The sequence below is a fragment of the Pipistrellus hanaki genome (assembly GCF_964339955.1).
Source record: "Pipistrellus hanaki genome assembly, chromosome: 10".
Lineage (NCBI taxonomy): Eukaryota > Metazoa > Chordata > Mammalia > Chiroptera > Vespertilionidae > Pipistrellus > Pipistrellus hanaki.
The window spans coordinates 13,873,080-13,900,266 of record NC_140512.1 but is presented as its reverse complement, the minus strand read 5'-3'; the positions used below and the strand labels follow the sequence as shown (position 1 = coordinate 13,900,266).

Genomic DNA, 27,187 nt, shown 5'->3' with positions numbered 1-27,187 from the left:
GCAGAGTTGATTTATCTCTGCAAATGTCTGAATGGATCTAGATCTCACAGACACTCTACGCCAGTGGTCGGCAAACTCATTAGTCCACAGAGCCCAATATCAACAGGACAACGATTGAAATTTCTTTTGAGAGCCAAATGTTTTAAACTTAAACTTCTTCTAACGCCACTTCTTCAAAACAGACTCGCCCAGGCTGTGGTATTTTGTGGAAGAGCCACACTCAAGGGGCCAAAGAGCCCGCAAGCCGCAGTTTGGCAACCACAGCCCTACACGCTTGCTGCCTCCACTCATGCTCCCTTTCCCCTTGGCACAGTAACGGGATCCGGTCAGACCCCGCCTGTGGCGCTCCACAGGATCACACCATGGAAGCCAGCGGCTACCAAATGGGAAGAGTCTTCCCTGCCACCTGCCACAGAGCCTGGACCTCTAACCTTCAGATTCCAGTCTAAAAGGCACCTTTTTCCCCCATCTCAGCCCTCAGTAGTCATTTCACCTTGATGATCCCAGTTCTCTCAAGCCTCAGAAAGCGTAGGCTCTGCGACCAATGTGACAGAGCTAGTGGGGAGCTCTGGAAGCCCAATCCCCCCCCCACCCCTGACTCCAAAACTTGGCCTCTCGACCGTGAGCACCAGGGTGCTGAGGCTCCCCATCCTGCTGGGGGTCAGGGAGCTGACCCTGATTTAGAGAGGGACAGGATGTTGATGAAGGGGAGAAGAAGAAGAGGGAGTGAGCAGAGGGGAACTGAGGAGAGGAAAGGAGGAAGGGACATCGTGTCTGAGGAGACACTGCAGGCGAGGGCTGCGGCTCCCAGCGGGATGAGGGCCGTGAGTGCCCCGCTGATGCTGAGACAAAGCAGGCATCTGTGATGCCCTGGCAGCAGTCACATGTCTCTGCCATCACCGGTGCTTGATTTTGTTTTTGAATAAGATGTTTCCCCTTCAGCCCAGTGTGCCTTCCTGTCCTTCGGATTCTCATTCCTCCCACTTTCTCCCCTGCTCACATTTCCCGGTCCCCAGATCTGTTCACAGATCCTGAGCGGAGCCTCCTACGGAGGCCGGGGAGGAGCGGTCTCCGGTGCAGGTATACCAAACACAGGTCAGAGCCAGCGCCTCACCTCCGGGCCTGTCTCTTGCAGATAATCGGGACCATCCCTCTGATGCCAAACGCGGGACCATCGAGCCAGGCGGCGAGTGGCACTCAGGGCCTCCAAGTGCAGTCCATCACCCCGCAGCTCCTGACCAACGCCCAGGGCCAAATCATCGCCACGGTCATTGGGAACCAGATCTTGCCAGTCATCAACACCCAGGGCATCACGCTCTCGCCCATCAAGCCCGGCCAACAGGTAAAGGTCCCTCCTCTCCTCACTGCCATCCACCCATTTGGTTTCAATCAATGGAAAATAATTTTTAATTACAGTAATGTATCAATCCTTCTGAAGCAAGTTAGCTTTACTTTTTATTTTTAGTGGATATGGGTGAGATCTAAATGGTTCTGCAATATAACAGGTGAATTTATTAAAGTATAAACAAAGACAGTGGTCTAAAATATGGATACACTCTTCTTTATTTACACTATGATTTTTATTTTCAGAAAATGTAAAAAGGGGTCAAGAGAAACCAAGACAACTTATGCCTTAACTTTAATTTTTTTAAAAATTATTAACCACGAAGAGATCCCATCTTCGTACTGCTGAGACTGCAGCCTACAACTCAGGAAATGGGAAAAATAGGAAGTTCTTCGAGGTTGAATTTCATTAAAACCCTGACAACCCAGTTCTTGTTCTTTTAAATTCAAATATCAATGGAGTGCCTTCTATGTGTCGGGCTGAAGGTTGGGTACACATCACTGACGAAGAAAAATGTGGTCCCTAACCTAAGGTGACCAGACGTCCCGCTTTTGGTGGGACAGTCCCAATTTTTAACAATTTGTTCCGTGTCCTGCAGCAAATTGTTAAAAATCGGGACTGTCCCGCCAAAAGCAGGACGTCTGGTCACCTTACTTAACCTCAAGAAGCTTCTGGCTATTTGTTTCCTCCAACAAACATTTTTTGATAACCAACTGTATAGCAGGCCCCTCCTGAAGGAGCCAAAGGAGACAATGAGCTCCTTCCTGGGTGTACGCAGCTCAGAGGACACAGGTGGATAGCAGAGCCCCTTTGGGCGCTAAAGCAGAGAATGTCCTATGACAGGACAAATGTGCACAAAGTTAGGGATCATCACAGAGATGGGAGTGACCAACTGTGCCTGGAGAGTTTTGTGTCCCCCCCAGAGAAAATTATTTGGGAACTGAGTCTTAATGAATGAGTAAAACTTAACCAGGTAAATGATGAGTTAACAAACATTCTAGTCAGTGGGAACAGCAGGCACAAAGGCAGGGGAATGTGAAGGAGGGAGGAGTGTTGTTGAGAAATAAGGGAAAGAATGGGTTCATGCAATTGTAGACTAGAGGGAGTCTGAGAGCGGTTGTGAAAAGGGCTTTGTAATCCAGCTGAGAAGGATGGACTCTGTTTCTGCACGATCTTGAACATAGTGCATATCATCTGTAAAATGGGGATAACCAGTACCTACCTCACAGTGTGGTAAGAGAATTACATGAGCTAATATGGTGTATATGAAATGTGGGGCATGGCTACAGTGTTTGGACAGGTTCAAGACTTGGCTGATGAGAGGGCACAGTCCTCTCGTGGCCACGTGCAAGTCCCAGCCTGGAGGGCAAAGCCCTCCCAGCACAATGATAGCCAACAGCTATCGTTGCAAGCTTGAACCTGTGGTCTGAACACGTGGCCCCACGTGCCTGAATTATATAGGCTGCTGGTAAACAAAGCTTGGTCAGCTGCATGTAGTTGAGTAGGATCGAAACCCACAAGAACGTTGTAAACATCTTTGACCACACCCTTACTTTGCCTCGTGGCATCTGGCTATAAAATAAAGACACAGCGTGTAGCCCATGGTGCTGCTGAGTCCCCATCAGGGAAGTAGCATCCCATCGAGTCCCAGTTTTCATTTTCTTGTCTGTCTTTTCTCAATCCTTCACCGCCCCTACTCGGGTTCGCTGAACCTGGCTGAGCTGGCGCAGCACGTAAGGCACCCTGGGGCTGAGGATGCCATGGCCGTGCCGGCTCCCAACAATATAATGATTAGAACAGTGCTAAGCACGCAGCAGACACTCATATAGTCATGATGATGGTGATGAGGATTTACCCTGCAGACCTGGGAATCGATAGGCGGTGTTGAACAGAAAGTTGGCACTCTCAGTTTAATTTAAAAACAAAAAACAAAACAAAAAAAAAAAAAACAGGTAACAGAAGGAAGTTGAACTGAAGTGGTGAACACACCATTTTGGAAACTATAGCAAAATATGAATAGAAATTCATAAGAGCAGGCACTGGATAGATGAAACCAAGGGTCTGGGATAGTAGTAGAGCTCAGGACAGGATCTGATAATCATGAATACTTATATTGTAGCTGAAAGCAAGACAACCAGAGAAATCATTGGGAGCAAGTGTGGAAGGAAGGCACAGAAGTCATTTGGGAAACATCGATATTTAAGGAATGAAAGGGGAAGGGAGGGAGAGAAGAAATGGCTGGGTAAGTAGGAAAGGAACCTAGAGCATGGTGATCTAGCATCCAAGAGTTTTAAAAGGGTAGAAAGTACACAAGAGTGTCAAAGCTGCAGAGATGAAACCAGGTAAAGCAGTGGAGAAACATAATTTCCTCTATTTCTTTTTTAAAATGTCTTAAAGCCTGGATTGTCTGTGTTTGAAACATTTGAAAAGAGTAACCGGGTGAGTTAAGTGGCAAGAGGTGGGCACAGCTAAGGCCCAGATTTACAGCTGGAAGGTGCCCATTAAAGGTGGTGGAGAGAATGATGGAGGCAGTGAGTGCATGGCTGAGGACAGGGCTTGATGAGCTGTTGGGAGACTGTACAATGTAAAAGATTTAGCGAGGAAATAAAATACAAAGGAAAAGGAAAGAAGAAACCATTGACATGTCATTCACTGGCAACAACGTGGAGTTGTCCTTCCAGATACCTCAGCCATTGGCTTCTGAGCCAGCCATGGAAACATCCTATTCGTGGTGGCTCTCTTGGTGGCTATACTTGAAATATCCAATTGCTTGTCCAATAAATATAAAACATTTTAAATATAAGTATTTATTGGCCACTACTATTTGTCAGGCACTGTCCATGGAAACTAGGCTGGTGTACAAGACGATACCATGAGCCCTTCCTTCTTGAAGGTTACAGTCTAGTGAGAGAGATGGACATTCATCAACAAATATGTACCCAAGATCCTGAGTAAATGCCAAGGGGGAGTAGTAAGGGGATCTATGAGTGTTCAGCACAGGGACTTCCTCCAGTGAGGGGTTCAACACAAGGAAAAACAAATTAGATCTGAACACACTTCCCAGGGATGAGACTTCCGTCTTAATCCTTCTAATTTTCACTCTAAATCTAAATCACTGCTTGGGGAGCCAACGTTCCCAGCCGCATTCTTCTTCCTCAGCTTTGTCTCAGCCAGTGGGGCAGCCCTGGCTAAATATGTCATTGAGGATTTTCATCCCCTCCACAGCCCCCATCCCTCAGCTGGTTGACTTATTTTGCTATTTACAAGATTCCATTGCATTCTCTATTTTCTAAATAGTTCCCCAAATAAGGCAAGATTCTTTCTCTCTTACATTGCCTTTTTAAGCCGTAATTCTTTTTAAAAATATTTTTTTTATTGACTTCAGAGGGGAAGGGAGAGGGGGAGAGATAGAAACATCAAGAATGAGAGAGAATCATTGATTGGCTGCCTCCTGTACATCCCCCACTGGTGATGGAGCTTGAGCCCTGGGCATGTGTCCTGACCAGAATTTGAACCGTGACCTCTTGGTCAATAGTTCCATGCTCAACCACTGAGCCAGGCCTGCTAGGCATTAAACCCTAATTCTCTCTATTCAAACTTACGTTCAAAATTACCTCTAGGGGTAAATGAAGAGATTACCTCTTTTCATGCAATCTGTTAAAGACTATTTCTGTCAGCAAAGCCAAGCTGTACATTGCCCCCAAAAAAGTAATGAAGTAATTAGAAATCATCAACATTTAATACAAAGTAGTTCCCACTTTCACCTTGAATTTCAAAGGAGGATGTTTGGGTAATAAACAATTGCAGTTACATAAAACTGAGCTCTAGATTTGAGGTAGTCATGTTTTAAACCAGGGGAAGAACCTAACCTAGAATTGGCAAATAAGAGGCAGGTCTGCGGCCACTCCTCAACTCGTTGCCCAGAGTAGACATCATTAATCCATTTCCATAGTCTCTCTCTCATAAGCACAAATCCACCTCCGGAGCTTTCTCATATTGCACTGTTGGCCCCTGCAATGAAACCTCATTACCTCTGCAGGAACTTCTGGTCCTCTATTGGTGTAACCACCACCACAGTCCTCTTCACTGTAGATTTGGAGACCTAGCAACTGGGAAAAAACAGACTGCCTCTTGACAAATCCACCTCATGGCAGTTACAGCCAGCATCCCAGAGAGTAGAGTTTCCTTACATGATGTGAGCACTGAGAGGACACATACTCACAGATCAAAAGAGTGGCACATGAACCTTTCTGAATCTCCAAATCACAGGAGCCCATCCCTTTTGTTCAGGGCATGTGGCAGCTATTTATTCTAGTTCCAGTAAGATCAAGGGAACCAGTGGTGAACCTGGTCAGAAATATCAGGGAAATGGTGGAAATAGATGAATAGCTGTTGTTGTTGTTGTTGTTGTTGTTGTTGTTGTTGTTTTAGGGTTTTTTGGTGTGGTTTTTTTTGTTTGTTGGTTGGTTGGTTGTTGTTTTTTTGCATCATCTGTGGTTAAAATGCCTTAGAACATGTAGTAAATTAACAAGTTGGATGAATTGACTGGAGATTCACAAGTCCCATTTATAAAATCTGGGATTCTGAGGATAAAGGATCATAAAATGCTCAGAGTCCTAAAGTAAAAAGCTCACAGCTGGAGATGTAAGGTTAGTGTTCTTCAATTTTTTCTTTAAATATAAGCTATCATGCAGTAGAGAAGTTTCTCAATTTATTTTTTCATGTGATTTATGACAATGCTTGATCTCACAAGAGCATAGTTCCAACAATAAAATAAGTCATAAGTTACAGGAGCATAGAGATCCTTAACTTGCACTCAGAAGGAAGTCCCACTTTATGGAGTAAAGTACAGGGCTCTCTGATCAGATGATTCGGAGTGATGAGAGATAATCACATCTTTAATTTTTCTATCTGCCTCCCCTAATTAAGAGAGCCTGAGTAAAATCTGAGTGAAGGGTCAACTACTCTTGATGATGATTTTTTTCAATGATGAAAGCTCAATGACCTGCAACTTCATCATCTGAAATACAAACATTTTTAATATATATATATATATATATATATATATATATATATATATATATATATAGTACCAGGATTTGATAGCCCTAGATATAGCTTCTAGTATCACATCAGAGATCCTTGGTGAGCAATACAAGAAAATAAGAGTCAGAAAAGGACTAGGAGAAACACGCACACACACACACACACACACACACACAGGGGGGGGGAGGGGAGTGGAGAGAGAGAGAGAGAAAGAGAGAGAGAGAGAGAGAGAGAGAGAGAGAGAGAGAGAGTAGAGAAGAGAAGAGAGAGAATATCTTCTTGTGCATGAAAAGAAATTACTTGATTAAAAAATATTTGGTGGAGCTCTAAAGTAACTTTTTGTTCCCTCCGTGGGATTTTTTTCAGCTAAGATGGATCCCTCATAGTTAGAGTGCCCTAGAACCCCTGGTTTACCCTTATCATCCTGTGACTATGAATTATTTCTTCATAAGTACTTCATAAGTATCGATAGCACAGACATCATTTTTGTATACATGTATTCTTCTGTTGACTAAATCCTAACAGAAGTTGGAAGGAAACATGTTGCAATTTGTAAAATCAAAGCATTGAAATTATAATGATAGCTATAATCCATAATACTTGGAGAGTACAGTCCATGAAGGCACTCAATCTTTCTTCAAAAGGTAGCCATGTTAATAGGAAGTGAAAGGAGGATAGTTTAAATTAGCTTTCTAAATGTCATATGATTATCCAAATCTATCTTTTTTTTTCAACTAAATACAAAATTATTCTTATCTATTTTTGAAAATCCACTTCTCTTCCCAGCACTTGCTTAAACTAGTTGTTCCAAGTTTTTCTCAGAGCTACCCAGAATGAGACATAAACAAAGTGTTTCCACCACAAAGGATCTAAAATACCGTAGGGGTATTGCTCCTACCGTGTTTCCCCGAAAATAAGACATCCTCCAAAAATAAGACCTAGCGCATGGAAAGATAAGACATCCCCTGAAAATAAGACCTAGCGCAACTTTGGGAGAAAAAAATAATATAAGACACTGTCTTATTTTCGGGGAAACAGGGTAGAAGAATGAATGCGTATTAGCAGCCCCTGTGCAAACAGCCCTTGGCATTCCAGCCACACATCTGGGCATCTCACCTCTCTGATCTCCCCTTGTCACTCCCTGATAAGCCCAGCAAACAGAGGACGTGCTCCCTGTACGGTCTGGATCCCTGACCAGGAATGCCTCACCCACATCCTCACTGCATTTCTCCATCCAGGACGCCAGCATCCCAGAACCATGCTTCCAGAGAAGCCCAGCTCAGGCCCTCCTGTGGCTTTTTGATTCTGTGTCGTTTTCTGTTATGTTCCAGGTTAGCTCCTGCATGGAGTTTGGGAAGAGCTTCCACACAGCACTGTCTTCTCTATTTATCTCTTTTTTAAATTATCAAAGCCCTCCTCTTGCCACACCTTTCCACCTCATCATCTCAACAACATTTACTCCCTCGTTTTCTCTTCTGCACTCATATCTGACCCCCGGCTTGTCATTGTCCCTGCGGAGTCCCGGTTGTGTGTCCCAACCTTGTTTGAGGACTGCCTTGGCCTTCCCTGCCTGTGCCTGGTCTTCTCCCCTGGATCCTGCTCTTATTCTACTCCCCTCACTTCACATCTTCACAGCCTGTCAGGAGCCTCTCTGCTTTCAGCTCTCTTTCTTGAGACCATGGTCGCTCCTCCCATACTTACTTCCCTGCAGACAGGAAGTGTCTGAAATGGAGCCTCCTATTTAGGGTTCTCCCTCCTGCTTAGGTTAAAGAGCTGTTTCCAAGTTGTGGATGGCAGCTGGAAGGGAGACCCAGTAAGTCTCCTAAACTCCACCAGAAGGATAACTCCCGCCTTGCTTATTCAAATATTCCACAAAGATAACTAAACTCTCCCCTAGATCTCATGTTCCTCACATTTTTTTAAGTTAGATTGTCCTGATGTCAACCATAAGTCTTTCAGCAAAACTAAGACCTGCATTCTTGCCCTATCCACAGTGAAATGACTCCTCAATAACATTCATGTGTTCGTTATGTTCTCCTAATTATTGACAGTTCTTATTAAATCTGAGTTCTGGCTTCTCTGGCCTAGACACAATTAATTCATTTTCTTTACCCTTCTTCCTAAGAGAAGCTTCTTCCAAAAGCACCTGGGAACTTGTTAGAAACACAACTTCTTGAGCCCCATCCCAGAGCTTCTGCATCAGACACTCTAGGGATGGGGCAGCCAAATGCTAAATCTTGAGCACCACCGATTTAATTTCTCTTCCAGCTATTACAAGGTACAAAATACTCACAAAGATGCCATCCTGGGGGAGAGGGGGTGGCAGAGGGCAGGGAGAATCAGTGTCCTCCTTGTTCTCACCTCTGCTCAACTTCCCAGGGTTATATTCACTTTCTCCACTGCTCCATTGGAGACTTAGCTTGTGGTCCATTATGGCTCCCTGGCACATTTAGAAAAGGCCAGACCTCCCTCCTTTTGCATTTGAGCATTTGGAGATTTTTGTCCTCCCCAAAGGAATTTCTCTATATTTAATCTGAATTTTACTGCTTATTTGCATTTACCTTTCCAACTTGGCTAGCACGTTCTGCATATTATTCCATTTTCCAAGACACTTGTCACACCACTTATTTTTATATTGATCATGAATTTAATTAGAAGGTGCTTTACTCCAGAAACTAAAACATTATTAAGGATATACTGTGTTACACACGGAAGATATATGGGGAGCAGCGGCACAGAAAATCAAGAAAGCGTTGAAAGTGTGCTTGTACTTGAATCTATTTTTGTTGAATATATTAAACACTCTGGCAGTGCCAGCCAACACTAACAAACCAACGAAGCCAGCCTAAGAGTGGCAGCAGGAAGTACAGGAACGTCTCCGAGATAGTTCAGATTCAGTTCCAGGCCAGCACGATAAAGCAAGTATCATAATAAAGTGAGTCATAACCTCTTTGCTGGTGGAGGGTCTTGCTTCACTTTTTAAGAAACACGGTGTCTTTGAAGCACAATTAAGTGAAATACAATAAAAACAACATATGCCTATTATAAAGCTTTTCAGACTTTGAATCCTGGTGTGTCTCATTCATTCCCTATTTGGAATGGAGACCATTCCCTCCTCTCTGATAATGCTGAGCCCCAGGCTAACATGAACTGCCTCTTACCTCTTTTTTTGTAGACTCTCCATTCTTTCAGCCTGCATTAGTCAACTTGGGCTGCCATAGCAAAGTGCAAGTGCCACAGACCAGGCGGCTTAAGCAACAGACATGTATTGCCTCACTGTTCTGAAGGCTGGAAGTTTAAGGTCAATGGGTTGGTTTCTTCTGAGGCTTCTCCTTGTCTTGCAGATGGCTATCTTCTCCCTGCGTCCTCACATGATCTTTCCTTTCTACCTTTCTGTGTCCCAATCTCCTCTTCTTGTAAGGACACCAGTCCTTTTAGAGGAGATTCCACCCTAATCACCTCATTTTAACTTAATTATCTCTTTGAAGACCCTATCTCCAAATATTGTCCCATTCTGAAGTACTGGGGGTTAGGACTTCAACATATCAATACATGAATTTAGGGTCAGACACAATTCAGCTCCTAACTCAGCCTATTTACATCTGACTTACAGCTCCAAAAAAAGGCAAAAACAAAGTGATTATTGGAACTCAGAGGTGAACTCCAGCTCCTTTAGGCAGTCTAGTGTGGCTACCAGAAATAAATAGAAAATATGACCATATAAACAGAAAACAGAAAAGTAAGTTTGGGGTACAACATGTAAACAGGATTAATTTTACTAAACTAAGGACAATCTATAGGCAACTCCTGTAGCATCCTAGACTACCCCAAAATTGTTACATTTTTAGATAACATTCTAGCCACCTAAGAGTATCATGTTTAAAATATGGTGTTTTACAGACTATGGAACCTGCAGAAAATAATCCTAAACTAGAAAAATATTTACATTTTCACATTTCAAAAAACAGATGAGATGTGTTCAAACTAATAGACAAGTGCTACCTATCAACTCTAAAGCACAGGTCACCATGCTCAGCTAGAACACATCTCATTTGTTCCCACGCCTCTCAACTAAGGCTTCCTGCTGTTTCTCGGACCCATAACCACTCGTCTTCAGTGGTCACCAGGAGTTAAGAGGCTCCTGGTGGAAGGAGTGCTGAGCATATAATCAACAATGATATGAATCAGACTCTTGAATCAGACTTACCTGGATTCAAATCTCACTTATACCAGCTGTGTAGTACTTACACCAGATAATCCATGTAGCCTTTTGAAGTCAGTTTCCTCTTCTGGGATGGTTATCAGAACCTATAAAAGAACACTAGCTCCAGATTTTAAAATAATGTATATAAACACACGTAGGAAGCATCTTATAAATGGTGTCCATAAAGGTGGCCTCTTAAGATTAAGGCAATACAATGAAACATCTGCCTTTAGAGAAGCTCCTAAGTTGCCCTTTCTCTCCAAGAAAGAAAAGGAGCTTTTGTACTTCCAATTATTCCCTAACTCCTGCATTTTCTTTTGCTAATTTCAATTTTTGTGGCCAGTTATGTTTTAGGTATTTATACATCTATTTGTTTTGCCAATAATTATCTATACAAGTACATATGATTTTTACAGTTGTCAGTGTATGCAAAAACAACATAATTAAATCCAATAAAATAACATTTTTTGAGCCCTGACTGGTTTGGCTCAGTGGATAGAGCATCAGCCTGCAGACTAAAGGGTCTCAGGTTCAATTCTAGTCAAGGACATGTACCTTGGTTGCAGGCATATCCCCAGTAGAAGGTGTGCAGGAGGCAGCTGATCGATGTTTCTAACTCTCTATCCCTCTCCCTTCCTAGCTGTAAAAAGTCAATAAAATATATTTTTTAAATAAATAACATTTTCTAATGCTGCTTATTTAAATTTTATTAAATACTTATAGTAAATCCTAATGTTGATATTTCATGTAGTAGCTTAATCTCAGTTTTGTACTACTTCATGAAAAAAAAAAACTTGGTGATTCAATATAAATATTTCTTTCTAAAGATTAATGCACTAAAATATTTAAACCAAGCATATTAAAGTTAGGACTATTTGTAGAGTTTACCTGAAAGAATTGCAGTTTTAGGAATGGGAGGTAAGAGAAATGTTACCTCTAATATCCTCTTTTATTGAGGGAAGAGGTTATGAAAGAGAAGTCAATCTCTGGGATGACTTTGATATGCCTAATAAGCTAGTCTATCTGGGCTCACAGTGATTTTGGAATTAACAAATACGTGTCTATATTGGCGGTTGTAAGAAGATAGATGGGCTCCATTAGGATGATACTGCTTATATAATCTTGATTCTTGACAAGTAAGAAACATTTCTAATTTTTATTGATTTTTCTGAACTGTCTTATTGAACTCTAGAAAGTAAGCAGGACCCCCAGAGTCCTTAAAAATAGATTTATTTCCTTTGGAAGAAATATATCTTCCTTATATTTTTGGATATCTTAGATTCATCTTTCTCTTTGACTGTGTAGACATAGAATAAGCTTTTAAAAGAACTATTTTATTTTCCTTTCAAATTCCTCCTGCATAGCTAAATGCATAAAACTTAGCTTGCTTTAGTGACTTCTAAGTGAGACTGCAGCCTTGTCATTTTTTCTTTACTGAGTTGTTCTGAGGAAGAAAATTTAAATTGATTATTGCCTTATCCAGTTCCTTGATGGTACTTTACCATACCCAGGTCCAATAAAATATTGATGAAGTGGTAACACTAAAGACTATCTCATGACTCAGAAACTCAAAACTGTAAAAAGCTTTTGTCTCATAACAATATTTAGAAGGACAACTCAATAGGTTAGGGGGAAGAGATTGACATGCAAGTATCCATCACATTTTATTGAGCAAATTAAAATAGATTTAATCTTTAATGTGTGTCCCTAGAACGAAATTTACTGGATATAATTGTTGATTATATGCTCAGCAGATTGGCTAGTTACTTTAGGCAGATGCTTGATGCATATTAATTTGGATTCCATGTTGATTATAACTATCTTTAGTTTACTGTGTAGCCTCCACTTAGCACAGTCTTATAATGATAAGGATGTTCACTTGAAATGTAACTGCCAGCAATTCTGTAGAGGACAGGATGGCATTGTGGAGCCCTGAATACAGTAGGAATCTGGATTCTAACATTTATCAGACCGCATGGCCTTGAACCAGTCATTTAAGTCTCATAATCATGCGAGGCACATCTGCCTAATAGGACTATGGTATGAATCCAGGGAGCAAAAGCATTATTGTGGGAACCACAAAGGGGATAGCTTCTTTTTAAAAAAATATATATTTTATTGATTTTTTACAGAGAGAAAGAGAGAGGGAAAGAGAGTTAGAAACATCGATGAGAGAGGATTATTGATCAGCTGCCTCCTGCACATCCCGTTCTGGGGATGTGCCAGCAACTAAAGTACATGCCATTGACCAGAATCAAACCTGGGACTTTCCACTCCGCAGGCCAACGCTCTATCCACTGAGCCAAACCAGTTTCGGCAAAGGGGATAGCTTCTTAAACACATTTCCAAAGTAGCACCTTACTAAAAATTTTTTGAAGGCAAACGTTAATTGGTGGTTCAAAACACTTTAGGGAATTAAAAAAAAAAAAGAACACTGATATTTCCAAGTGTTGGCAATGATGTGGAGCAACTAGAATTTTCATACATTGCTGGTGAGAATATAAAATGCCACAATCACTTTGGATATTGGCTTGGTAGCTTTTTAAAAATTAAATATGCATTTATAGTATGATCCAGTGATCACCACAATTCCAGTCCTAGGTGCTTACATAAGAGAAATGAAAACACAGGACACACAAAGGCTTGTTTATAAAAGCTCCAAACTATATAGAAATAACCCAAATGTACCTCAACTGATGAATGGGGTAAACAAATTATATCATAGACTTAGATATAGATATATGCTATATATACCATTCAGCAATAAAAAGGGAATGAGCTACTGATATATGCAACAAATGGATGGATCTCAAAAATAGTATCCAGGCAAAAGAAGCCAGGTACAAAAAAAAGCACACCCTCAATTACTCCATTTCTAGATTCACGTCAAACAAGTCCATTGGCAGAAAGCAGAGCAGTGGTTGTCTCGGGCTGGGAATTCAGGGAAAACTGGTTGCAAAGGGAATTAGGGAATTCTGTGGAATAATCCAGAGGTTCTATATCTTGCTTATGATGGTGGTTCCATGGGTGTGTGTCTTTGACAAATTCATCAAACTGTATGCTTGAAATGGATTGTATTTTATTATGTGTAAATTATATCTCAATAAAGTTCAGTGAAAGAAATTAACACACACACACACACACACACACACACACACACACACACACATTGGGAAAGCAAAGGCAAACCTGACATTGTAACATTTAAGGCTCTCACATCCTGAGATGGTGTCAAAGATTGGCGACTGTTTTGTAGTTGGCTATCACCTCAAAGTTCAAAGCCTGATCTGATTCTATGATACTCCCAGGCTGACTTCCTTTCTTAAAAACCTTCCTTCCTATCACAACATGAGTGTGATGATGGCTATGAAAGCACTTTGCAAGCCACAAAGCGCTGTGTCCAGCTAACGAAGGTGGCATGTGGCCACTGCTGAGGCCTCTCCTGCACCTGCTCAGAGTCCCGGGCTGCCCTTTGTGTCAGCTTTCTAGGAGGGCAAGGCATGGATCAAAAGAGATGCCTCCCAGGCCTTATGTGTTCCTGGCACCCGCACTCATTTCCTTTCCTCTCTCCTTCCTCTCCTCAGCGCAGCTCTCCTCACCTCTCAGAACAGCAGTCCTTTGATAACCTGTGAAGGCGTCATGAATACATGGACATAAAAACAGAGTTCCTTAAGTCACACAAAATTTTTTAAATTAAGTAAATTCTTGCTTGTGGCATTGTGACTAAAAGCTTGAGCCCAGGGTCAGAGGTCATATGTCCAGGGACCAGCTCCTTCACACCTACTGGGATGAACCTACAACACCTCTAACCGCTCAGTGCCTCAGTTTTCTTGTTTATAAAAAAGCTGTCAAAATATTAACCCACACCCCTGCCAGTGTTCTCAGTGGTTAGGTGTCTGCCTGCACAATGAAGGGCAACAGGTTCAATCCCTGGTCCTGGTCAGGATGAGTATGGGAGGCAACTGATCTCTCTCTCTCTCTCTCTCTCTCTCTCTCTCTCTCTCTCTCTCTCTCTCTCTTCCTCTCTCTCTCTCTCTCTCTCTCTCTCTCTCTCTCTCTCTCTCTCTCTCTCTCTCTCTCTCTCTCTCTCTCTCTCTCTCTCTCTCTCTTCCTCTCTCTCTCTCTCTTCCTCTCTCTCTCTCTCTCTCTCTCTCTCTCTCTCTCTCTCTCTCTCCCTCTCCCTCTCCCTCTCCCTCTCCCTCTCCCTCTCTCTCTCCCCTTCCCTTCCTCTCACCCTCTCTCCCTCTCTCTCTCTTCCCCTCCCTCTCTCCCTTCCACTCTCTCTTAAAAATCAATGAGGGTAAAAATATCCTCAAGTGAGGATTAACAAAAAAATTTTCAGGCTGATATGAGAATTAAATGAGAGAGTGCATGAAAGTCCTAAATGGAGTGCTGGGCAGAGAGTAGAAAAGTGACCAATGAGATCTACAAATGTTAATAGATATTTTTGTCTGACTGTTCTAATTTCCCTCTTAATTTTTCCATAAGATATTAGCCTTTTTCCTAGCTCCACAGTTATACACCCAGACTCTTTGGCCTGGGAGAGCAGAAAGTTCTCATATTCATTCAGCCATAATAAATTGGGAATTGCTTAAAAATACCAGTTATCTAGGACAAATGGCTGGACACAGCCAGACCTTTATAATTGAGTTTTGCATTCCAAGTTTATTGTAAACATTATAGTTCATCTACATGTACTTGCAAAGCTGGTCAAATGTGGTATAATTGTTTGAACAGGTAGAAAGACTTCTGCTGTACCCGGTGTTGAAGAAATGTAGAAAATTGGGTGCTTCAGTGAGCCAAGTAGGGGATTAATAATATATTTAGAATTACTAATAAAATGCCTGTCAAGCAAGCAGCAACATATTACATACAAAAAAAAATCCTGCCTGCTGTGTAGGAGGATGTTCAGTGTTCCTAAGGAGTACATATTCTTGGAAATAAAATGATTCTATCTCAGATGAAACTTCTGGTCCCTAGCATTTTCCTCCTAATTTTTTCATTCATTTGTGTGTTTTTTACATCCTCCCGTGTAGCTCCACCAACCCTCCCAGACGTCAGTGGGTCAAGCAGCCTCCCAAGGCAATCTTCTGCACCTGGCTCACAGCCAAGCATCCATGTCTCAAAGCCCTGTCCGGCAGGCTTCTTCCTCCTCCTCCTCGTCCTCCTCTTCTTCAGCTTTGAGTGTGGGCCAGTTAGTCAGCAGTAAGTATCCTTTCTGGCTCAGTTAAGTCGTAATGGCCTCCTTGTTGCCTGTTTGCAATGCTTTCCTCTCTCCTCTCCTCTCTTCTTTTCATCTCTCTTCTCCTTTCCTCTCCTCTCCTCTCTCCCCTCTTTCTCTCTTTCATGCTCTACCTTCCTCTCTCTTTTTTATTATCTCCACCTCGAAGAGGAATTTTCTGGCCCTGCTAAGCCAATATTTCCACAAAGTCCATGCCATGGGCCAAATGGTTCCTTTGGGATGCAGGGCCCCCCAAAGCACACCCCCTCCACAAGTATTTGTAGGGACTGGTTTCCATTTCAAGTGCTTTCTGGTGTGCTGAGTCAGTCCTGCCACTTCAGAAGGGAGAAACTGATCAGCTTGCAGGGCATGAGCCAAATAGCTCAGAACTGAAATAACCAACAGCAGGCACTCAGCCCACAGGTCAAAATGCTTTTCAGAGTGTTTGAAGTCTCCTGCCATTCTATTTGTAGGTGTAGGAGAAAATAAAAGAGAGCGTGCCTGTGGGTGGGTAGCTGTGTGTGCACAATGAGCTGCCTCCAGTGGCATGTGGGGGAAGCTGATGGGCTAGATCCATCGCTGGACTTACAGGTGTTACACATTTTGAGCATGTTACTTAGTTAATTCCCTTATGTCTCAAAACCTGACTACGGAATGAATAGCACGAGCAGTATATTCTGATGAATAATAGTACATAGAGTGATTTCTCAAACTACTGTTTGAGCCTTCACTTGTAGAATTTCCAAGGCCCTTTCAATATTTTACTCATTTTAATACTCACAAGGTATTGTAAAATCCTCCTTTTTAGACATTGAACCTAGCATCAAGTAGAACTTGGAAACTGCAACCCATGTTGACCATCTTATGTCAGAGGAACCAGATTCAATCTTAGTTGAGAGACCCTGACACCCTGTATGACCAATATAATGGGTGACAAAGCCAGGATGATAACCCAAGACATCTGAGTCAATGGATTGTATAAATTCTATACACCAGAGCTGCTATAAAAGATACACATGAGTTCTATCCAGTGACATTTGAATGGTAAAATATATCAAATCACCTGAATATCTTTGAATATTTTTAAAAGCCTGGGCCCATGCCTTATAATTAAAACATAAAAGCTTTTCTCTGAGCCAACTGGAAGAGGAAAACTAGGAATCTTGCATATTATGAAATATATAATCAAGCATGAAATATGCAATTAAAATTCTTTTGTCCAAGGTTAAATGCACCTAATTTGCACATAAGCTTCAGATGTAGTTGTTATGTAGGTTAAATTACAGGGAAAACAAAGGGTCAGTAGACCTAAACAGGAAAACACACACACACACACACACACACACATTTATTGAGCACTATGTGTACATCGGGGAACTGATTACAAAGAAATACAGAGAAAAAAGCAAAATGAATGCTATGATCAACATATGTATAGGGACAATGAAGATATAGTAGATGGTTATCTCAGTTTTAGAAGCTGAGATAGAATGGAAGGACTTGCTATAGCAGTTAATCCTTAAATTGAGTTCAGATGGTAAGTGGGGCAACAAATCCCTCCAAAAAGCAAGGTCATAGCTGGACCTATGGTCAAAACCTTGGTTAATGAACAGCCCCATATCATAGTCAAAGGGTTGAACAACCTCTCACTGTTCCAGATGAACTGTAGTGGGCAAATAAATCATACAAAAATCTTCCCCACTCCAGGCAAAAAAAAAAACAAAAAAAAACACGCAGAATTAATGTGCTAACGATGATAACGGGATTTTTCTGTGCAAAGAACACCACATCTGGGCTCACAATTACCAGAAATGCACCTTCATTAAGACACCTGCACAATACCTGTTCACAGCACCTACACAGCTTGCCCTATGTTAAACCTTCATCAGTCTCTACAGTCATCAGAGGTGAATATATTTTCTATAATCAGGGCTTTTGGAAAGCCTAGAAGACTCAAACAATTGACTTGAAAAATGTCCCAAATTGCATTGATTTACACAGTACTGTTTAAATATAGGTAGATTTTGGATTTTTTTATTCTTTGCTGGGTTTGGTTTTTCAGTACACTTGTCTTGAATCCCTGATCTGTAAACTTGATTCTTAGGCAACAAAGGGATGATAGTCAATACCAGAAAAACCAAAACTATAAAGTGAACCTAAAGATGCATGGCGACAGCTTGTGGCACAGAGAAGCCCCTGGTTCACATAATCATAATTCACATAGTTTTCCACAACCCAATGAAGTCACCATATTGCAAGTAAGCTGTTCTCCCAAATTGCATTGTATGTTCCTAAATGGTTTCCTGTTTCTCAGAAATATTTGGTAAATATGCCCATTATTTGCTGTGAGAATAGCACTAAAAAGCAGATGGATGTTTATGTAAGGCAGTTAATTCATGCATGGCATCTTTTTAAAAGATGCATATTTCTCCTATAACAATCCCACAAGCAGGTTATAGAAGGGTGATATTGAGAGGTGGTGGTTATTCAACAACCCATTTGATAACCCCTTACACGGATGCCCAGGCTAACAGTTAGATTTTAAAAACTAAACAAAACATCTGTCCTGAGCACTCAGTTCAGTATTGGCCCAGTGACCACTCATCCGGGTTCTACAGAGTGAGTTTGCTCTCACACCATTTGCATTTAGCGCCCATAAAAATCTTTTTGCTTTTCAGCCCATGCATTCCAGATTCATTTGGGAAACATCATGACTATATTACAAGTTACTGCCGATTTTCAATGCCAGTTCATTCTAAACCTCCAAGTCAGTTAGACCCCATTTAGGTTGATCTTCTGGCTCCTCTAAAAAGGGAAAGGTTCAGAGTGGACCCTGGCAGTCATTGCGAGTGCTTTCTGGCCCTAAAATTAATATATTAGGCTGACTTAATCTGGAGCAAACTTCTATAAAAGGTGCCACTTCCTCTTCAGTGCAGAAAAACTCCAGACTAAGTGGTCCCAGAGCTGATTGGAGGTGCTGAATCCACCGTGTGCACGCATGAGGGCTCCCTCTGAGGTCCCCATCAGTATGGCCTCCAATTCAACCTTAACACTGATACAACCTCCCAGAGCCAGGAGGATGAATGACAGAAAGCCGGATTGATGTATCCCAGGGTGGAATGTCAACCTCTGAGCTAATTTGAGAGCTGAGGTGACATTCGGAGGCCTTCCACTTACAAGGCTTCATTTTTTATTTTCATTTCCCTGTTCAATCAGAAAAGCATACGGAGGTGGGCAAATGTAGATCTACAGTTGTGGGTATGCAAAACACAAGAGTTTATTCTTGTGTATTTTTGTAAACATAAACTGCCTTTTGCCCACCCCTTTATCCCTTAAAGAAGAGGAACTGTTCAAACAGCAGGGGGTGGGGGGGGTGGGGGGGCAAAGAAAAAAAAACTCAAGAGTTTAAGACAGAAACTTCGGGATCAGAAAAGAAAAAATAGCAACAGCTTTTTTAATTAATTCAAAACATCTATAGACATCGTCTAATGAACTCTCGCAATGTGTGAAGACAAGTTACACATGTGGTAAAACTACAATAATATTTGTCCATGGGTGGGCGCCTTCTTTGCATGGTGAGACTTTTGTGTTCTTGAGGCGTATAGACCAAAACCATAGTAAGACATTTTGCCATCTGATTTTATGGGTAAGAGCACTAACATAAAGAAAGCCAGGCCGCTCATCTCCAGCAATCAACGAATTATGCCATGTGATACTGATTTCTCCTCCCTGGGCCTCTGTCCAACAGACCATCACCCTGTTTCAATTCCATAGGGAAACCTATCTTCTCAGTTACATAAGTAGAACCAGGAAAAGAACAAGCGTGGGAAAATGTGTGAGAGGAGGAAGAAGGAATTCTGTCTCTGGTGTAATAAATGCCTCTTGGGGGCCTCGTGGAAGCCATGGGGCTCAGTGAAACGGGCGCCCACCTCTGCGAGCCTTAGAGTCAAGTTCGATAGCAACACTGCCCAGGGCATGGGGGGTGAGAGTCGTAGCTTTCTTCCCAATGCTGATTATTGTCAGTGACCTGGCAAAAGGCAACCTACACAATTACACACACACACATACACACACACACACAGATTTAGTTCCTAGTTTCAAGGAACTAGGAAGGAGACAAATGATACAAGCAGCAGGGAAAGAGATAGAAGTAAGGTTGAATGGATTTACATAAAATTTAGCCTAAGTCAAAAACCGGCCTGGTACTGCATGGCTAAATCTGGTGGCAGTGCAGGCCCTGGGACTGGAATAGGTGAGGGACATCCTTCCATATTCAAGACCCACCCCTCACCTGCTGGTGGACTCAATGGATTCCCATTGATCTAGAGATGGGCCTAATGAAAGCACAGCTTTGCTTCCCACACAGGTTACTTAGCTTTGCTCAGAAACAAACTCTCTCCCCAACTCCAGACTACACTCTGCTCACCCTAGCCCACTGGCGCCCAGAAGTTTGCCACTTGCTGTATACAGTGCGGATTGGGGTGGGGAAGAGCAAGGACTGGGTACCTGACTAGAAACCCCTCCCTTCTGGCCCACCAGTCTTACACAAGTGATAGAGCAAGTTCTCTGTGGAGTGGAACTTGGTGAATAAAAATGGCAAAAGGATTCAAAAAAGACAGTGACCTGTGGAAGATGGCATGCCAAGACTTGGTCATGACAGAGCCACAGAATCCCAGGTAACTCACACCAGCCAAATTAAGTCAGCCACCTTCCTACACACCACACTGTCACAAGGGACATCTCTGGCTTCCATTCTCTCACCCTCGGTTGTGAAACTACACTGCCCACGCTTGCAGGTATGCCAAGCCCCTCTGCTCTCGTGGGCCATTTCTTACAAGTGTCCCTCTCTGCTCTAACCAGAGTGTTTCCATGATTATTTTACTACTAGAGGCCTGGTGCACAAAAATGTGTGCACTTAGCAGGGGGTGAGGGGGATCCTTCGGCTCAGCCTGCAACTTCTCCTAGTCTGGGACCCCTCAGGGGATGTCCACCTGCTGGAAGCTGGCCTAAGCTGGCAGTCAGACGTCCCTCTAACAGCTCAGGAGTCCTTGGGGATGTCCAACTAACGACTTAGCGCTACTGCAGAGGTGGGAGCAGTGCTTCTCCTGTGGAAGCGCACTGACTACCAGGGGGCAACTCCTGCATTGAGTGTCTGCCCCCCGGCGATCAGTGCCTGTCATAGTGACCAGTTGTTCCTGGTCGTTCTGCTGTTAGGGTCAAATTGCATATTACCCTTTATTTATATAGGATAGTCCTCCCATCCCCATACCCAACCCCATAAGGAAACGTTTACACTTTTTTTATCCTAATTGCCCACCTTCCCCATGAAATGTTAATACCACTGATATACTGTACCCCTGTTCTGTGTATATGGTATGGCCTTTTGGAGGCCAGAACCATTGTGCTAAGACTTTTCCACCTTCCCCACCACCACCCAGCACCAGTCTCGCCTTGGCAATGCAAAACGGGCTCAGCAAGGAAGCAGGTCTGAGAGGGGCTTGGAGAGGAGGAGGAGGCGGAGGTGAAGGGGCAGCCAGAGTCAGTTCCAGCTAACCTGCTGCAGCCAAATCGTCTAACGTTTCAAAAGAACATGAAAAGAAAATCTAGATTTTTCTCTAGAAACTTCCCAGTGTTTAAAGCAGTGCTTCCCAACCTTCTCTCATGATGAGAATCACCTGGTGGAGTTGTTAAAACACAGATTCCTGAATCCCAACTAAGAAGTGGTAAACTATTGATAGAATTTTTGGGAACATATAGGTAAAATTGTATACTTAACTAGTGCTCTAACACAGATGTTATATACAGAGCACTAAGTTAGGTATGCAATTTTACCTATATGTTCCCAAAAATTCTAGTTTAGCACTTCTTAGTTGGGATTCAGGAATCTGTGTTTTAACAACTCCACCAGGTGATTCTCATCATGAGAGAAGGTTGGGAAACACTGGTTTAAAGGTTGTAAGGAATTAAACCAATGTTTAAGTATCAGAAAAGCAGAGTTTTATTTGCTGAAAAGTTGCTCGCTTTTAGCTTCTCTAGTTATTGTTTAAACAGGAAGACATTGGAGGAGGGATTCAAGGCTGTTGTGTGTGGATAAGACCTCCCAGGATCCCTAGCAAACCCTTCAAGCTGTGCCAGGCTGCTGTGCTGGTGGGCTCTAATCCAGTCCTAGAAACATTGGCTCTTGGGATACAAATATTTCTTTCTTTTCATGATAACAAGAGTGTCCAGACTAGAGCCCTGAGCCCAGAAGGGTACTGTCGTCCACCGCAATCCTTGGACAAGTACTCCACGTTATTGAAATGGATGGGTTCTTGTGCAGACAAAGGAAGAGGAAAACTTTCCCCCTGCATCCTAGCGATGAGCTGGAGAACAATGGCATCGGCAGGCAGGGAGAATGGCTTCTCTCCAGGTGGGGTCCGGCAGCACTTTGAAATCTCGCACCATCCCCAGTCCATGCTGTCTCCAGCTTGGTGTATGCTTTCATTCATCCAGGGATCAGTAGCCAGGGGAGGGGAGTTTCACTCTCCAGCTGTTGTGTCATTTCCCTCGCTAAGTCCTTAATTGACCGAGTTATCTGGCACCAAAGGAGCCTTCCCGCCGTAGGCATTTTTTACGACATGCCCTTTCCGGGGACAAAGGCGGCTGGGCCCGGACGCTGCTTCGTGGTGGTGGGGGTACATTATCCTCACGCTCTTTGGAAGGGTTCATGTGAACAGAAGAAATTGGGCAATTTTGCCATCTGTTAGCCTGGCTGCATGGGTGACCGAGTGAAGGAAAAATACAAAATGCTATTTCCTTCGAGGGCGATGTTTAGCTTTCAAGATCCCAATGAAGACATTTCAAATTGGATACTTGCCCATCGTATATTTTTTGCACAATATTTGGACATATTTAGGTCACCTCCCCCATAGCAGGTGCCTTCCCGCCCTGGCTATTGGTTAAGCCCTAAGGAAGACGCTCTTGTGTTGTGGACGTGGCAGCGTGAGCAGCCTATGGTTGGTTTTATCTTGGGTAGGAACATCTTGAAGGATGACCTGTGGAGGTGCTGAGGCTGGGGGCTTGGGTGCCTCACCTGGGAGACAGAGGGAGCATCATGCAATGCTCTGGTTGAAAGAGGACCCTTTTCCCATAAGCCATAATAAACAGAAATTCCTCCGAAGTATGCTGACCTATTGATCCTATTTTTAAAAACATCTCCACAGATCCCCAAACGGCAGCGGGTGAGGTGGATGGGGTTAATCTGGAGGAGATCCGAGAATTTGCCAAAGCTTTTAAAATCCGGCGCCTGTCCCTGGGCCTGACCCAGACTCAGGTGGGACAGGCCCTCAGTGCCACAGAGGGCCCCGCCTACAGCCAGTCAGCCATCTGCAGGTAACCCGCGCCCGCATGCCTCGCCTCCCCCGGCCGGCCTGGGCCTCTTTGCCCTCGCAGCTCGGCTTTTCTTCTCCGGGTGGGCAACGCTGGTGGGTCAAGGGTGGGAACCAGGCTCAGGGTGGCTCTATGTGGAAATCGGTGGTGTCGCTGGAAATGAGGGTGCTGACCCAGGCTTGCGGGCCCTGGCTCGATGACCCCCATCAACTCACAAAGAACCTCCAAGGCAGCCTCCCAGCAAATCCCCTGTCCTGCCTCCTCCTCCACAGCTTAGAGCCTGTCTGCAGGTGGACGTCGTGTGCAAATGGAAAGCTGCCGGTCCCCGTGGGTGCTAGTGCTCCCACCATTTCTATTCAGGGATGTCCGTCAGGATTTCCCAAGAAAACTCACCTTCAAACAAATGAGCCACCTTGGGACCTCGAAGGAGTTTTGAACTCTCCTTCTCAGCTATTCGTTTAAAAGCACATTTTTTAAAAAAAAAAAAAGAAGCACCTGCTTTCCATGGCTCCAAAAAGAGGTACTGAGAATCTGGCCTCGTCTGTTACACACACACACACACACCCACCTCGCAAAGGGAAAAAAATTTTTTTTAAATAAATAAAGGACAGAATCCAGCCTTGGTTGTGTTCACGTTGATCTGGGTCAAGCCGCCAGAAGCAGCCCCGCGCGTGCATGCGTGTGTTGCACTAATCCGCTGTTTATGCATGAGGCAACAAAGGCACTCCGGTAAGAGCTTTTTCCTCCTGGGCAATGCCTTCCGAGTCCTCCCTCCGTCAGGGAAAGCCAAGAAACCAACTCCACACTCATTTAAGTGGATTTTGTTCTTGGTGATCCATGAAATGCTGTCTTTTTATCTGCTCTTTATACTTTTAATGTATTCCCCGAAGGACGGAAGTGTACTTTTCCTGCAGTTTGAGACTAAGGTTATAAATAACATCAGTATGGGGTAGTCGCTTGCAGCTTACATTTTGCTCAATGATTTTCCATAAAACCCATTGATTGTTGTTAAATACAAAAAGCTCCATAGGATCCTCTCACTTCTATGGCCTCCCCTACTGTTTTTTCTTATAAGATACCTCCCTGTAGAAAATAACCTTTATTCAGTCCGCACAAGGAGACTGCTGCTGGGAAATTTGTTTCTGAGGCTTGTATATGTTATTCCAAACAATATGTACAGAAGCATCAACACTAACAAGCAGCATCAATGATACGAACGCGGTTGCTCCCTGTCGGGAAACATTAATTTTGGTTCATCTTGACAGCCTGGTGATAAAGGCAGCCGTAAAGGTGCTTCTTTTTTTTTTAAGTTGTTGCCCATTTGCTATTGTTATTAAAGTCCTCTTTGGCTTATTTTCAGTCCTAAAATCTGATTTCCTTTTATAGGTTTCAGTGCTATTTAATGTTTTCACTGACATGGGGAGTGTTGCTGGGCATTCCCAGTCAAATATGTTGATGCTTAAAGTCTTCCCCCCGGGGGAGGCCAAAAAGCTATGGCCGAAATGAAAAGAGACTTGGGGATTCGTTGCATAAAAGAATATGTCAATGCCTTGACTTTTTGGCCTTTCTGTAGCTCCTGGTATTTCAGTGAGGTAATTTTATGAGCTCACTACCATGGGGAGGGAAAAAAACAAAGTCTTGAAAGAAACCAAAATCTGACATAGAAAGAGTTCAAGTTCATTCGAAGGTGAAGAGAAATCTGCATTTGAGCCTGCACACTCAGGTTCACTTCTCCCTTCTCTGCTGCAGGGACTCCCAGGTGCTGTTTTGATAAGTTCCTCCTAATGAGAGACACAGAGGAAAACACACCACCCATAGGACTGGACGCCCCGATCACAGGCCTTTTCCCTGTGCCATGGCGCAAAGAGACTGTTATAGTGAATGATGGTCATTAAAAGAGAGAGGAGAATTCTGTGTGCCCAAAGTTGTCAGATGAGAGGGTCATGAATTTGGATTTAGGATAAACAAACAAACAAGAGGAACTGCATGTTTTTGTATCTCATTGAAAATGAGCATGACTTTCATACCAAGATGTTGAAGCGCTCTGCATAATTTTGTCCAAGATGCTTCCTATTTTTTAGTCAGTGTGGCAAAGGGTTGCTGATAGCAATTGATGTACAGAAGGCCTCATTTACAGAAAATGACATCATTCAAGCACAGATATCACACACTAAACGCAGCTTGGTGCCCTGGTGCAAAAGTTCACGGGGCACCTGGGCAGGATTTGGAAGGCACAGGTGGCCAGAACGCATCTGGGGAGGGGTGTTCATGGTAATTACCGTGTGTCCAGCTGTTTGAGTCCGGCAGTAAAGTAGCAACAGGACATGTTTGACCTGAAAAGGGAACATGTTGTTGACATACATATGGTGAAAATTGTTTGTTACCAGAGGGTTGGGGTGGAAGACAGAGACAGAGTGAGAGAAAGGGGAGAGAGAGCTTACACTGAGACACAGAGATGAAAAGAGAGCTGTGGAAGAAACTGGCCCTCGTTGCCATCACTAACTGTTATAAGAGGTATTTCTGTAGTCCAATGAATGGGGGAATTGAGGAAAACATTAAAATGAATCGTTTTAAATGGAAGAATGGGAGAGCTGTTGTCTTTGATGTCTCTTTCTGGTGTTGGTTTCTACCTTAGAATTCTGAAGATTGGGGAAATGGTGAGGTGTGATGAAAATAAAAGCTTTTATCTCCGAAGCTTGCCGGGAAAAGATCTAGGAGTGGTTTTGTTTCTATTGTGAAGGCTCCTGCGTCGTCGCGCTGTCCCCACCTTCCCTGTCCCGGTCTGTGTCCGCGCGCATGGGGGCTGCATGGACTGGCATGAGGCATGCGGGCGGGCGGGTGCTGGCTTGAGCGGGCACAGCTACCTTGCAGCTGGCTGATAATCTGGAGTGGATTCGCTCTGCCAGTCAACCAGGCAGGCAGGCAGGAGGCCCACCCTGGCAGAGGACTCAGTTTAAGACTGTTCTTTCTCAATTCTCCCCCCAGACACACCATCCTGAGAAGCCACTTTTTCCTACCACAGGAAGCCCAAGAGAACACTATAGCTAGCAGTCTGACAGCCAAACTGAACCCTGGCCTTTTGTATCCTGCCAGGTTTGAAAAGCTGGACATCACCCCTAAAAGTGCCCAGAAGATCAAGCCGGTGCTTGAGCGGTGGATGGCTGAGGCTGAGGCCCGCCATCGAGCAGGCATGCAGAACCTGACCGAGTTTATTGGGAGTGAACCGTCCAAAAAGCGCAAGCGGCGCACCTCCTTCACACCCCAGGCCCTTGAGATCCTCAATGCCCACTTTGAGAAGAACACACACCCTTCCGGGCAGGAAATGACCGAGATTGCCGAAAAGCTGAACTATGACCGGGAGGTAGTTAGAGTTTGGTTCTGCAATAAGAGGCAAGCCCTGAAGAACACGATTAAACGCTTAAAACAGCACGAGCCTGCCACGGCTGTCCCCCTGGAGCCCCTAACAGACTCCCTGGAAGAAACCTCCTAAAGGGACGCCCGCCTGGAATCAGAAGCAAACTCCACAGAAACGAAGCTCCACCCCTGGGACCCCACCAACAGACAAAGAAACAAACACACACATAACGAATGAAACGTAACATTTTAAAATAGCCCTCGTCATCCTCCTTATGAGTCAAAGACTAAGAAACCTACCAAGTGGACAGAGTGGTTTATAGGTGTCCATTGGTTTTCAAAAAAAAAAAAAAAAAAAAAGAATTTGTTTTTGAGAATTTTTAAACAAGGAATGCACCACACTGCAGGTGTGTGTGGTAGGCTAGTTCCCTCCCCCATCTGCCTCCCCACAGCCAGTTTTGTAATGGACTAAAAGCGAACCAAATAACCACATACTTTTTTCTGTATAGTATGAAAATGTGAACATGTTTTAAGGAAAAAGAAAAGCAAAACTAAACCAAAAAACAAACACACACACACACACACACACACACACACACACACACACACACAAGAAATACCAACAGAAACTTTGATCTGTTCAAAGCGA

At 43.5% G+C, this 27,187-nt stretch overlaps 1 protein-coding gene across 1 annotated transcript in view; it reads left to right on the top strand.

Moving 5' to 3' along the window:
- The window catches only part of POU6F2 (POU class 6 homeobox 2), a gene marked incomplete at its 5' end in the record, with an annotated part of 337,029 nt that extends 310,047 nt beyond the window's left edge, over positions 1-26,982 (top strand). The window contains 4 exons of the mRNA XM_084896419.1: positions 1,136-1,342; positions 15,632-15,800; positions 23,019-23,187; positions 26,170-26,982. Of these exons, the coding sequence (XP_084752545.1) occupies positions 1,136-1,342; positions 15,632-15,800; positions 23,019-23,187; positions 26,170-26,674 (1,050 nt within the window). The 3' untranslated portion in view covers positions 26,675-26,982. The remainder of the gene's footprint in view (positions 1-1,135; positions 1,343-15,631; positions 15,801-23,018; positions 23,188-26,169) is intronic.
- Positions 26,983-27,187: the final 205 nt, after the last annotated feature.